Raw genomic sequence first — 14,457 nt, 5'->3', positions numbered from 1 at the left:
TACCGTAACAAGCATTTAACAGAAAAGCAAAAATAATTAAAGACCATCACAACTGACTAGTAATTATAGCTGTCACGAATAGTCTAATTATAAAGGTTATCGGTCTATGTCCTTTAGTCATGACACGAACGTGACACAGCAAGGCGTTGATGACTATTCAACAATAGATTCTATGATCATGAAGAGTTAACAACTTACATATGAGATACAATATGTTTTACAATTCTTGTTCTTTTATATAAATAATTCACATGTAGTAATAAGGTAAAACTCCACCTTAAGGTGGTTTCATAAAAGTGTACATATGACCAATAATACAACTAAACATAAACTGGTCTAAGAATGCCAGAAATAGGTACCACTGAGAAAATCCTGAACTTAAAAGTTGGGAATACAGTTATCAGCGCCTGAAAGCATTGCCTTCTAAGGACCTACCCTGAGTATAATGTGTTCGACGACGAACACTTTCCGCAATCGATTTGCTACCCCCCTTCTCAGTACCATATACGCTTTTTTGAGCCTCATCCAAGAAATTTTTGCCCTTAATTATGGCAGCCCGAGTAGCTTCCTGAGCGTCGTCGTCGTCAGCCTTCTTTAACCGTTTCCATCTTTGCTCTTCATGTAACTCGGCATCCATTTGCATTTCACGCAGCCTGGCAGCTCGTTCTTCTTCCGACATTTTAGGAGCAGCATTGCGTCGCTTATGGTGTGACTCCTGTCGATCTTTAGCTACATATCTTTCCTTATCTGACTTTTCATGATTTCTCTCGGCAGCATATTGATCATCTCTAACAGTTTCTCGTCTGGATTGGCCATCAGGTGACTGCTCTCTGTACTTAGAACTCCGATAGCTATTCTTCTCACTATGACTTGCTTCCCTACGTGATTTGTCATCTAAATCAGAATACTTATCATGATTTGAACTCTTCTTATGACTTGATTTCCTATGTAATTCATCTTCTGATTCTGAATACTTATCATAATTTGAACTCTTCTTATGACTTGCTTTCCTACGTGATTCATCTTCTGAATCTGAATACTTATCATAATTTGAACTCTTCCTATGACTTGCTTTCTTATGTGGTTCATCTTCAGAATCTGAGTATTTATCGTAATTTGAACTCTTCCTATGACTATTCTTTGTCTTTTCCTCTTCAGACTTGGAGGAGGATGAATGCCGATGCTTTGAGCTACTATGTCGCTGCTTCTTTCTATCTTCCTTTTCTTCATGAGACTTTTTCTTGTGCTTTCCTTCAACCTAAAGAAAAATGATAAGCAGGAGAAACAGTTACAAACTTATAATACAGACAATTTAGTGAATACATCAAACAAATAGTGACAATGTCAAGTAAAAAATAGTAACAACTACTTGCAGCTTCTCCATTGTGTTTTCACATTAGAAATGTTCTAACAATTTCAATTGATTATTCATCAAGAATGAAGCATGCAAATAAATAAATAAGTATAAAGTAGAGTTCATTAGAGACAGATGTTTACTTCCAGTCACATTTTCAAGTTCTAAATTATCTAGATGAAGAGGCACAGACGAAGCCAACCCAATAAGATAAAAGTAGCTCAAATAATCAGGCATGTAGTTTGCTCCTACAAAGATTTAAGGTTTGAAATGAGACTTTTAAAATATGGAAAAGAAATTAAAACAAATAAATATAGTTTTATGTAGAACTTTGTTTGACCTAAAGCATTATGCTCAATCCACTTACTACAAGCTCAAGAACAGTAAAAATTGGAAACAGTACTCGTTGTTTGCCATATACTCTAAACATGGCGTATACAATTTAAAAAATCTAAATAACTCATTTCAAGACTCAGAATGGTAAAGAAGAGGAATCAGTTTCTGCCATAAATTCTGCTTTCAAATATTGAACTTGATTTAAAGTCACCACAAATACTACAAATACTCTGGGGTGGGGAGAAAAAAGAGAACACACACACATACGTCTCGTTCCTAAGATCTCTCTGAGGCTGTGAATAACCAAAACATGACACATGTTCAAATTCTGATACTTAAGGACTCAATTGCAACCAAAAACTGTTACGATTCATTCATTTAGTTTCGTTTGTGCCACACGAACCAACTCCAAATCAACAAACAAAATTTTGAACCACCATTTATTAGCACATTACAGTTAACGCTTCTTTAGAATGATGAAAATCATATACTGTAGAAACTCAGTTGCCCTCACTGCCTCTTTGGAATGATGATCCTCATAAACCTAAGAAAAACTCAATTGCCCTTAAACAACTAAACACTCATATTTGATAAAACTTAATTACTCCCAAGCTTTCAACTTTCGTTTATGTAGCAAAACTCTTCAATACTTATATGAGTAGGCTTATGTTTTTTCTTTTAGTCGGCGGAAGGAAATTTCAGATAATTATATGCTAAAGATGCAGAAAACTCCTCCTCCAACAAAAGAAGAACTATATGCCAACTCCATGGCTACCTAACGCTACCAGCCTCAAGCAACTTTCTTCACTACTCTCCTATGCCCAAATTACAAGGCCTATTCCATTCAGTATGAACTAACACATTTACAGGCTACAAACAAGTACAAATTGGCATCACAAAAATAATAATAAAAAAAACTGCTGAAATTTTCATATAAGGCAAGAAAAGAAAAAGCTTACTGATTTGCGAATCATGGCCATCTGAACAGGGTTGTTCTTAATTCGAGCCAAGGCCTCTTGCTCACGCTGTCGAATCATAAGTAAAGGATCGGAGTGTAGCTTTCTCCAAGCATCATTAGCAGACTGAGGCTTGTCTTCGAACAAAGCTCCCGGCACAGCTGAAGAAGAATCCGCTTGCTAGTTCCATACCCAAAAACATCAATCTCAGACTCATAAACTTGAAACTACAGAAGAATTAAAAACATAAAAATAGAAAAAGAAATACCTTAGGGGCTGCAGCAGTAGAAGAAGAAGGTCCATCGTCGGGCTTAGGGAAGGCTTCAAGGGCTTTAAAACCATCAGAGGCGCTAGCTTTCCCTACGGCTAAACCCGAATCGTAAAGAAACTCCAATCTCTCCTGCTTACTGAAATAAAATTCATGAATGAAAATGAACAAGTCAAATAAAACAAAATTGAGAAATAACCCTAATAAATTGTAATGGAGAGAAAGATGAAAACATACGGAACGAGGCCGGCCTGTTCCTGAAGTTGTCGAAACTCGGATCTCTCTCTCTCCTCGTGAATCTGTTTGCGAAGCTCCTCCAACTTCTTCTGCTCGGCATCGTGCTTCTGCTCAGCCTTCCAGACGTTCTCAATGTTCCTGAGACTCCCCGTGTGCCATCCTTTCTTGTTCAAGAACTTCAACGCCATTGTTTTTCTGGTTAGTCTTCGTCTTCGCCCTTAATTTCACTATTGATCTCTTTTGCAAAAGAAACAATTGAATTCACTTCCTCCACCCCTAATTTCACAAATAATAACCCCAAATTGGAATTAATTTACTTTTCTTATATTTCTACTTTTTTTTTTTAACAATCCTTTCTTCTCTTTTTCTTCCGTGTCAAAGTGCCCTTAAACGACAAGCCGTTTTGAAAATTTATCAGTTTATATTGTCGTTTCGTGTTGAGATACTAGGGTAAACGACAAAATAATTAATCTAATATTTCACTGATAATTTAGTTTAAGTTTTAAATTTATCCTCTCAACATTAACTAATATTCCCCTTTCAAAAAACAAATAAAAAAATGAAATAAAAGTGTCTACATTATATTTGCACCTTAAAAAAAACAGTAAATACCATTTTAGATCTAGTATTTTGCAAAAGTTACTAATTTAGACTCTCTATTTTCTTAAATGACAAAATAAATCATGTATTTTCTAAAATGGTAAAAAAAAAAAAACTTAATTTTTGACAGATTTTTTTTAATATAACCAACCTCAAGATAAAACCTAATACGAAAAGATACAAAAAATAGAAGCAATTTTGTCATAACATCTTTAGATCGGATTATTATTAAATTTTATTTTGACAAAAAATCATATAGGATCCTATTTGTACCATTTTAAAAAATACAAGATCTATTTATCATTTAACAAAACAGAAAGTCTAATTGATAATTTTTGCAAAACACAAGTTCAAAATAGTATTTATCCAAAAAAAATGTATCAATTAAAGAAAAAATAATTAAAAAATGTTATTTATTAATAATTTTTTATCAAATTTTTGTAGGCACTTTAAATTTTATTCAATTCCCATTTCCATTCATTATTCTCATTATTATTTTCATTTAATTCCACAGAAACAAAATTGAACATATTTGCCGTTAAAGACAAAGTTCACTAAACGACTTGTTGCATTCTGGTCGTTCTTAACTACTATATTATCTCTTTATTTATCTAAGCAACGATTTGATCTAACAAACAGTTAAAGTTGCCATGTTGTTACAAATATAAGAACTCCAAATCAAAAGCAAATCCATCATTACAGGGCTGACAGAAATTTGCAAAGAATGAAAGAATTGGCTGCTGCGTATCTCAACTTTTTTACCCTTGTAAACAACACAAAAATTGAGGTAAAAAACAAACAGACGATTTTGCTATTGAAATCTTATGTGTATGTACACCTTGTCGGCCTCAGGTGAATGGAATGTGGTGATTAGTTAGTTATTCACTTCTAATTCTTTTACCAAGACATTATCTTTGCTAACACATGTTTTATGCAATTGAATTATCTGACTCCTTAAGCTGCACTCGTCCACCTGGAAGAAACAGGAAGAGAAGAAGAAACATTCATAAGATTAAGATATCTAATCTTAAACGCCAAACGCAAGCTATCATGAATATGAAGTCACAAACAATAAGAACATAAAGTAACTACTATACGTAGGTTGAGGCAACTACTAGTAGGTTGAGGCATACATACCTGTGATGCGAATGTTCTTGACAACAAGTCTCCACATTCTTCCACAAGAGCTTTTTCACCACCACCTATTCTGGCAAGTTCTGATATAAGAATCTCTGTTCTTTCCGCCTGTAAATAATAGAAACCAAAACAAATATACCCTTTGGAAAATTAGATTTGTGCACATAAGCAGAGCAGTTATTTATGTTTTCTTTATGTGGAAGGACTCTGTTCTGTACAAGCTATGATAATAAATATATCACGTATAATATTCTTTATTCCTCTATCAGAGATCTTGAACTATACCTTTGGTACAAAATCTTGAACATTCGAAGCTATTATCTCCATAACTTTCATAGCAGAGTTCAGGGCCTCCTGAAGCTTTTTCACATCAACCTACAGGGTTTATATCTCATTAGTATAGCTAACAATTGAGGAATTACTCAACTGTAGAAGAAAACTAGGATATGAAAAATATACCCGAACATTCGCGCCAAGTGGAAGTTGAATTGAGGCATTAACTAAAGCTTGAATGGATTCAGCCACAGAAATTGAGTAATCTTCTTCAAGAGCAGACCATTGGTTCAAATATGGAACCTAAAATGAAATGCCAACGATAATAATAAGCAAGTTGAGTACTTCCAATATGTAAGTAATATCCAATAATCATAACTATCAATCTTACCTGGGCTTCAAGAATTGTTGATAGAGTTTTAGTCCTTCGCAATATCCCAAGTTCTGTACGTTTCCTCGTCACAGAATCATACAGCTCTGACATCTTTACCCTGAGAGAATTGACTTTTGTCTACATGAAAAATAAAATAGATATTACTTGATGGGTTATTAAGACTCAGAACATAACCAAACCTATAAAAAAGAAAGTTTTTTTCCTATAATCACAGAGAAACTACTCATTATCAATCCCTCAAGAGCATATAAAGTGTTAATGGGAGTTATCACTCATAATTTCGAATTACACATCTATAAGAGTCTTTGTATGGTTTCTCTCTTTCCTATAGAATAAAAAATTGACTTGCTAAAAGTTAAGAAGATGATCAACCTCAGTTTCTCTTTGCTGAGCTTGTAAGGAAACTTGTGCTCTTGCATTGGCATATCTCCACTGCATATAACGATTGTAAAGTAATTTCAAGGAATGTACATCTTCCTGTTGACTAGAAACTTTCTTTGCCTTCTTTAATTCCATAGCCGGCTTCGCATTAGCACATGGCGGGACTGGAGGCAGACAAGGCCCCCCCATCTTCACTGAGTTCGCTAATGGATTCGAGACAGCATTCGCTCCTTTCTCGCCACCCTCTGCCCCTGAATTAAATGGCGAACTCATATAACGAGAGTTAGGGAATGAGAACTTCAGAGAATCAGTACTTGTATTGGCACTACTGCTACCACCACCTCTAATGCCATTTTTCTCCCCCCTTAGTCTACCTGAAACAGTAGGCAACATATCTGTTTCGGACATGGAAGAGCGAAAATCCGGTAGAGATTGAACAGAAGAGCTCAAGCGATTGTGATTGCCGTCATGGGGAAGAGCATTCGCAGAAGAACGACCATCTTGGGATGAAGAATTAGATTCTTGAATTGTTAAATCAGAGGATTGAGAAGGTAAAGACATCACACTCGACTGCAAGAGCTTAGCAGCAGCTGAGGAAGCGATATTTGCAGACCTCTGCTGGTTCAGTCTGTATCTCCCCGCCGTTGAAGACATTGTCCGATCCAAACTAGTCGATAACATTGGTGTATCAGGCCTTGCGGGCGTGGAGAAAGCACCGCCTTTTCCATACCCATTTCTCAAGGAAGAATGATGCTGCGGAGGATGATGGGATGGTCTACCTCCGATATTCTCTTTGAGAAGCTTTGAAGATCTTTGTCGTCTTAGAGTATTGGGAACCTGTTCAAGTGGGAAAGGAGTTTCAGAACTCTGACTTTGAGCCGGAGGTTCAGAATCGGTGGGTCTATTCTCGTCGGAACAAGATAAGGGTTCCATATCGAGTTGCCTACGCCGTCTATTAGCAGAGGAAGATCGTGGTCTGGCTTGATGATCCGCATGATTTGGAATTGGAGTTGAACCCAGATTATGTTTATGATGGGGGGATTTGGCTGGCAAGAAATGAGAGGAATCGCAGGAATTGGAAGAAGAAGAGGAAACCACAGGTGACATAAATCTAGAGCTCACTTCCCTAACCCTAGGTCGCCGAGGATGAGCAGGTGGCGGAGGAGGAGGAGGAGGAGCATAAGCAGCGGTGGCCTCCGCCGCCGATTCAACCATTAACTCTCCCATGATTAAATTTCCCTGCAAAATTGGGATTTGGATAAAGAATTCTCTCTAATCGGGAGATTTGACGGGAAGGGAACCAAACCCCGAACGAGATCCTTCGAGTGAGAAGAAGAATCAAGTGGTTCAGATTAGAAAGTGAGGAAGAAAGAAACCCCCAAATGATCGCGCAAGTAAGTGAAGACAAATCAATGATGGCTATGGTTATGGAGTTATGGAGTCTGTAGAAGAACAAAAAACTAGCCGTTGGGTGTGGGGGTTGTGAAGTTGTAACGGTTATTTTTCTTTCGAAAAGTACAAGGGGAGCAATCTGCCTACGTGTCACTTGTTTACCGAAACAACATCAACATTTATCGATTAATAAAGAAAAAGGAAGAAAGAAAACAAATCATTAGCCACAATTAAATTAATTCAATCGATTACTATAATAATAAGATAATAATAAGGTGTGATCGAGTATATATTTTAGCTTTCCATGTTTTCATTCTTTGTCTTGAATCTTGATAAGATAATAAACGTATGGATTCTATTCTATTTTAATGTGTTTTCTTTAATCTGAAATATTCGATTAATAGATTATACCTCTTACTAGATTTATTACATTTTTGTAAGAGTTTAACTGTTATTTCACTAGAGGCTATTGCCTACATATTGTATATGGGGTCCATCCATGCAATTAAGTAATAGTTAATAAGATTATTTACACCATACGAAATTTTTAATTTTTTTTTGCTGGAGCAGAATTTTTTTTTAAAAAAATACTGTGTAATACTTTGTTAAGTTTTTACTGCTTATACGATTATTTTTTGTTGTTCCACTGTTGTTTTTAGTTATTTTTTTTCATATTCCACTATTATTTTTATAAAAACACAGTATTTTTGAAAAAAATTCTCTATGACAGTATTTTTATAAAATTTAACTCAAATTTCAGTATTTTTGTAAATTTTCCTAATTAACATTATGTGCCTAGTAATTTATTGATTATTTTATGACAAAAATATTATTTTATTTGTAGAAAATATATAATTATAATTTCAAAAGGAAAAAAAATATATGTTTTTAGAATTACTATCGAAACATAATTAGCTGAAAATATCCCAACTCTTCGTTTCTACTTTTATTTTCACTTCCTCAAGTGTTTTCCGCACAAGTATAAATACCACACACACTTGCATGATCACATTCATGTAAAATGATTCTATTTTCAAAGAAAGAAAAATTAAAAAAACAATGAACAATGATTAGACTCTTATTTTCGAGTATTTATAGTACTAAAAGTTAAATGACTCGAAAACCTCTCCAAACAAGCTATACTTATTTTAGACTTTTTAGTAATATTTCAGCTATTTATAGACCAATCATATAAAATGTATTTCCTTCAAAAATGAAATTGAAAAAAATGAAACCTATTGTTAGCTCTAGCTACTGGGCTTGTATGGTATTAATGTTCCACGTTCAAGCACCAGTTTAGCTACTAAACAATTCTATTTCCAGCTGTTTACAGAAAAGTCAGATTTCTATAAGGCTTGAGTCAGATGAACATTAGCTCCAAGCGGACCAAGCCCAAAAATCTCCATCTAAATGGGCTCTAAGCGGCCCCTTTATTAGAGACTCGAGCATCTTAGGCACACTGGTGGTCCATCTCCACTAAACACAGTCCACTCCACCTCCAAAAGAGCCATCAAAATGAGGGATATTTTGATTAACACTATAACAAAGAATCTTAATCAAAGAAAATAATTTAGGTGCACCTACACGATTAGTAAAAGGATAATACCCAAAGAAATAGAAGATAACAGCCACTTTCTTAAAGAGATCATGGTGCTCCTCCTCATGATAATGGCACATTAACCACTTTCTTTGGTTTATATTTAAACACACCTCTGAGCCACAAACTCCTTGTGACCAGAACAAGTCAAAAAGATGTCAATGATAACCCGACTGCAGCACAACAGATTAAAAAAAAAAACAAAAAGAGAAAGATTAAAACAAAAATATGAGCAACACCCTATTCTCAGATCCAGTGGACGAATCATGTGTGACCATTAAATTTCCCAAGTATCCAAATCTTGTATTTACAAGTGCAGTGTAATAGATTAGTGGTGAGTCAATCAATATGATGTGCAAATTTGACAACTAATAGTCCGAATGTGCTAAAACAGTCTTCGTGCTGTAGATAAATGTCTCCTTTGGGATGTTAACATCCACTACTATGACACTAACGACATTTTTGTGTTCTGTGAGTTCACCTTGGCAGCTATGCTTTGGGGAACAAGTTTGTAAGGTATATACAAGTTGACTCCATCTTGCATCATATATGTTCCTCAATGAAATATCACATATTAGGTATGACCATGAAAACTCACTCGTCTACTTCTAGAACTAGGCATGAGCTCCTCTGTTGCACCAAAAAAAAAAAACAAATAGAATAAAAGGAAATCAAAGTCATGACACATATGTGAGAGTGCAATTTAACAATTTAAGATATAGAAGATCTCAATGTTGCTATGTTTGGTCAGCAGAAGAGCTTGAACTAGAAAAAGAAGGGAGCCAGATTTTACCGTGATCTTCGTCTCCATTTTGACTTGTGAAGAATGGGGTAAGGTAGTTGCGATCCAATGCTGAAAACGATGTTGTGCTGAAAAAATAGAATGGAGGGAGAAAAGAGAGAAAGAGAAAATCATATAAAAATGAGTTGAGTAGCACATAAATTAAAATGAAGCAACGACAACAAATATCTGGCCCTCGTGCTACATACCTCTTGTGAAGCTCTTTAAGTCTCATCTTTAGCTTGCTCCCAGAGGACGGTTCTTCATCTTCCTCGTCATAGGAAGGAGCATGATACCCATGGTTCCCTTCAAAACTTCGGGTAGATGGGACACTATACCCATGACTTTCTTCAAAACTCTGGGTAAAGGAACAAACATCCAAACAAGTGATGAATAAGTATCACATTTTTTCATGTAACTTCTTATAAACAGTATTAACTATAAACTCTTCCAGAGTACAATCAGCAAAACTTGACCACTATGACATTTTTTTATGAGAAATACCCACCCAATATAAATCAGTTGCAGTTATCCAGAAATTTGAATTTTATATTTTTTGAAAACTATAGACTTTTGTTCGCATACAATGCCACCACAAAGGCAATCTATAATCCAGCTATTGAGCAATAAAAAAAATGTGCAGCATGAAAAAATAAAAAAATCAAAATCAAAATAATTTTCTTCTTTTGTCCATTTATTAAAAAAATACTATAATGTGAAACACATAGAACGGCCTCTTAGCTGGTCATTCATTTTCCAGATAATTGGTGAAAATAATACTATCAAAGTTGTGATTAAAATCCATAATATATTACTCATTTTACTGGTCATGGCATTCAAGTAATCAAGATCCAATTTTTTCAGTTTCGGAACACTTACTTCACCCAATGGACCATCATGGTCATCACCAACAACTTCTAATGCTTCAAGCATGGTGCCAGTTGAGCCTCCAATCAGTAATACCTGAAACAATATAGGACGATATCTGAAAACCACAGTATTAAGTTTCACAATGCGTTTAACTAGACAAACTCAAAACTCCATCACTTGCCGTCAAAACAACTATGGCAGTGGTTGCAGTAAATATAGTCTGGCCATGTCCATCTGGAAGATCGTGAACAGATTGCAAAGCAAGAGCAAAAGCCATAGCTCCTCGAAGTCCTACTCAAACAAATAACAATAATAAGGAAATATCACCAGTTAAGAATTCCAAATTTCCAAATAATAAATTCCACTATATCTTACCACTGTACCAAAGGGCCTTTTGATGTTTTAGTGGTATTTTTCTATTCGCAGGTCTAACCAAATTGACCAAATATCCACATGAGAAAACATTTGCAGCCCTACAAACAATGATTACACAAACTTGTTTATTTCACAATCAGAAAGGCTACTTTGACGTAAATATTAGTAATAATTATCATGGGAATTTTATCAGCGAAGTCTAGTAATTTTGTGAATGCACTACACTTACCTTGCAACTACAATAAATATCTAGGATGTGAAGAGGCCAGTTAAAGGAAACATAAAGCTTCTATAAACATAAAATAAAAAGAACATGAGATATATAAATCTATGCAAGGATACAATCGAGAAGAAAATGAATCCGACATGTGACCAGCTATGCTGTTCCATAGCAATATCAAAACCCATGTATATAAACCTGGCAATGAAACAGTAAACTCAAGGCAAGCTTTCATAAAGGTTGTGAGTGGAAAATTTACAATAACTTGACAAGTGATAGAAGACAACATAAGCTCTCTTACACAAATGTCTCTGCTAGTGATGATATCAAATGGAAAAAGGAAGATACAAATCGTTGGGAATTTTCTGACAAATTAGAGTACGTGTAATGCTTCATGACCTAAGACAGATCAAGAATAATATTTTTACAAACCCCAACATAAAGTAGGTAATTAGACTTGAAAACAATGTGAGATTCTACTCACAATTCCTGTGAATAATATTGACACGATACCAGAGAGGCCAAGACCTTCTGCAAGCATATACCTAAAGAAGATAGTTTATGTTAAAATCAAACAATTCCAGTGAAAACTGCAAATGGAAAAGAAAACTTGTCTCTGTGTGTGTATACTTATATATACATTAACAAAATGATTACAAAGATCACTTACGAGAAATATGGAAAAAGAACAAAAAGACAACACTCCAAGTTCTGCAGACTGAACAGATGGGGGAAAAAAGAAGGAAAATGTTAGGGCTGTAAAGAATTTCAGATTATTCGCAAGTTAACAGAACTTGTCATCTTAATACTCACTTTTCGATGTCCAATCCTGCATACTTAAAAAGGTTCTGATAATTAAGGTCTCACAATACCTTTTGAAAGAAAAAACTTATTAAGAATAATATGTTAAGCCAAATAAAAGTCAAATTAACCAAATTCAACAACAAAAAAGGATATCAAAGCAGAAATAAATCCAACGCCGACGCCTGCAGAATAAACCGCGCAAATTAGTAAATTTGTGTAGGATTACTTATGCTGCAGCGTAACAAATAATAATAATAATAGTAAAGAACAAGATTGTAATACATTGGAACTCATTTTCATTTCATTTATTTCCTACAGAAAGAGAGATTGCAAGTTGTCTAAAAGAAATATTTATTTCGATGAGTTCTTAATCCATAAAACTAAAATTCTACCAAGATATAATAGATTGATCTTACTACTTTATTGAATGAATATAATAAATATACTAAAATATATTCAAAGAAAAAGAGATAAGAAATATACAAATAAATACAAATGAGAAAAAAGAATGGGGTATATCAGCTTCAGCACATAATATAAATTCACACAGTAAGAATGTTAAAGTTGATACTATCTTCCAAGATATAATAAGCCTGTAAAATAAGAAATTAACCTGCAGACAATGATCCAACAAATGTCTCAAGAAACCTCAGAATCACCATGAAGAAGTTTTCTCCAGACGAGGCATTACTTTTTACCATGGCCATAGTCCTGTACAGCAGAATGTAGTTGAATTAAAACAAAAATTTTAACTTTTTACAGCTAAAAGAAAATAGTATACCGCTCAACATACCTGTACAGTGAAATTGCCATCTACCAGATTGTGGAACGAAATTCACAAAGAATACACAACACACATAGTCAATCCCCAAAGGCAGATATACAAACTAAAAACATTAAATGCTGAATGTAGTAGTGAAATCTTACTGCGTCATTCAGAACAGATTCTCCAAAAACTAAGGCATATAGGTTCATATCTGTTCCAAGTTCCTGCAGTTCACAACATCACCATTAAAGCATGTTATATAAATGGAAAACATAAAGTACAATAAATGATAGAAGAGCAAGTAAAGCACCTGAAATATGGACAAAACCGTAACAGGATCTGTAGCTGATATAAGAGCACCAAACATCAGACACTCCACAAAAGGAAGCCTGTACATGAGGTACACCAGACCACCAAGGTAACTGCACCACAAATGAACAGCAACAAAAGAAATACTTAGAGAAGAGGTAGCAAGAGTCAATTCATTAAAGACTTTTCCCTCTTAAAAGAAAACAGTGAATAATTAGTCAAATGATTTAATAAATGGGAGAAGCTTACACTAAAACACCAGTAACAATTGAAGATATGAAAGTTCCTAAAATAGCAAACGTGACAATGGCTCCAAAATTTGAGAAGAAAGGTTTCTGTGACGATTGTAGCCATTAAGTAAAGGGCATCATATAAGGTGGTTGTATATTAGAATTACACACAAAAAGAAAAAGAAAAAGAAAATGATGAAGAAGAAGAAGAACTCACAGGTGAAAGACTGAACCCTGATTGAGTGAGAGCTGAAGTGTTAAGAAAAACGATATCTGGTATACTAGGAAGGTGAATAAACCTCAGCATAAGCAAATACTACAAATTATGTGTAACTAAGAAAAATGGCACATAGAAGAGTGGATATAATATGATTGGAGGTAAGAGGAACAAGAAGAAAAATTCCTCATGAAAATTGAACCAAGCCCTGCACAAATTGACATTTGACGGATCAACTCCAACAAAAAAACTGAATTGCTTTATTTTCCTTCAAATTCAGTAGAAAAAAAACAAAATGAAATTTAGGGATTAATTGAACAAAGGAATGGACCTGATGTTATTTTCAGTATTTGAGACGTTAGCAAGTACACCAACAATTAAACCTGCCACAAAACTAATGCTGTAAAAACCTAAATTCCCACATACCCTAAACAACAATCCCAACTATCACTACCAAAAAAACTAGGTCATAAACTTAATGATCAGTCAAATTACCTATCAAAAGGGAAGCACTCGCTTCGGGAAGATAATAAAACTTGTGACGACGAAGGACATGACCAAGGACGAAGGAGAGAACCAACATCATGATCTGAAGAAGGATTCCAACGCCAGCGGCCTGCTGCTCCTTCCCAGGGGTAGGTGCTGGTACAGAAGAATTAGTCCCATTGGGACCGGTCGGAGATATCTGCAACCCAATCAATTGAACATCTTCTATCATCCCCATTGTTTGGGTTCTCGAACGGAGATACTGAAGCTCGCGTTACCGGAGCTAGATCGCCGATTTGCCTCTTTGGCTGTAAAATTTGATACAGAGACCAAAGAAAACTCTCTCCTTTGGAGTTTGAAGCGTTTCACCTCCTATTTTATTTTCTGCTTATTATTCAAAAACTTTTGTTCCGTCTCTCACGGATACAATTTTTATTTTAATAAATCCTTAATTTTAATGAATAACAATAATAA

The 14,457-nt window shown here is 34.8% G+C and overlaps 3 protein-coding genes across 4 annotated transcripts; all 3 read right to left on the bottom strand.

Annotated features, from left to right (window-relative positions):
* Positions 1-173: 173 nt before the first annotated feature.
* Positions 174-3,513, bottom strand: LOC133038293 (uncharacterized). Its single transcript, XM_061116394.1, has 4 exons — positions 3,152-3,513; positions 2,915-3,053; positions 2,650-2,826; positions 174-1,258 (listed from the first exon to the last, which is right to left on the bottom strand). Exons 1-4 carry the CDS (start codon positions 3,337-3,339, stop codon positions 401-403), a joined length of 1,362 nt encoding a protein of 453 aa, XP_060972377.1. The 5' UTR covers positions 3,340-3,513; the 3' UTR covers positions 174-400.
* An 824-nt stretch (positions 3,514-4,337) lies between these two features.
* On the bottom strand, positions 4,338-7,863 carry LOC133038287 (protein ENDOSPERM DEFECTIVE 1). Its single transcript, XM_061116386.1, has 6 exons — positions 5,928-7,863; positions 5,553-5,672; positions 5,348-5,464; positions 5,174-5,263; positions 4,889-4,996; positions 4,338-4,724 (listed from the first exon to the last, which is right to left on the bottom strand). Exons 1-6 carry the CDS (start codon positions 7,161-7,163, stop codon positions 4,626-4,628), a joined length of 1,770 nt encoding a protein of 589 aa, XP_060972369.1. The 5' UTR covers positions 7,164-7,863; the 3' UTR covers positions 4,338-4,625.
* Positions 7,864-9,181: 1,318 nt separating this feature from the next.
* LOC133038278 (sodium/hydrogen exchanger 6-like) lies at positions 9,182-14,421 on the bottom strand. Of its 2 annotated transcripts, XM_061116376.1 has the most exons (22): positions 13,993-14,421; positions 13,829-13,880; positions 13,646-13,705; positions 13,498-13,522; positions 13,300-13,385; positions 13,052-13,163; positions 12,903-12,965; positions 12,769-12,788; positions 12,589-12,686; positions 12,129-12,157; positions 11,985-12,016; positions 11,842-11,889; positions 11,656-11,716; positions 11,473-11,570; positions 11,294-11,369; positions 11,181-11,200; positions 10,952-11,049; positions 10,758-10,867; positions 10,586-10,669; positions 9,916-10,064; positions 9,719-9,795; positions 9,182-9,555 (listed from the first exon to the last, which is right to left on the bottom strand). In XM_061116376.1, the coding sequence occupies exons 1-22, from the start codon at positions 14,219-14,221 to the stop codon at positions 9,500-9,502; spliced, it is 1,683 nt and encodes a 560-aa protein (XP_060972359.1). In that variant the 5' UTR covers positions 14,222-14,421; the 3' UTR covers positions 9,182-9,499. The 2 variants fall into 2 exon arrangements, with proteins under 2 accessions (XP_060972359.1, XP_060972364.1); XM_061116381.1 differs by lacking the exons at positions 13,300-13,385; positions 13,498-13,522; positions 13,646-13,705; positions 13,829-13,880 and having other exon boundaries at positions 13,993-14,127.
* Positions 14,422-14,457: the final 36 nt, after the last annotated feature.

The sequence above is a fragment of the Cannabis sativa genome, chromosome 1 (assembly GCF_029168945.1).
Source record: "Cannabis sativa cultivar Pink pepper isolate KNU-18-1 chromosome 1, ASM2916894v1, whole genome shotgun sequence".
Taxonomy (NCBI): Eukaryota; Viridiplantae; Streptophyta; class Magnoliopsida; order Rosales; family Cannabaceae; genus Cannabis; species Cannabis sativa.
Note: the sequence above shows the minus strand (reverse complement) of the source record. Positions and strands in the feature narration are given on the sequence as shown.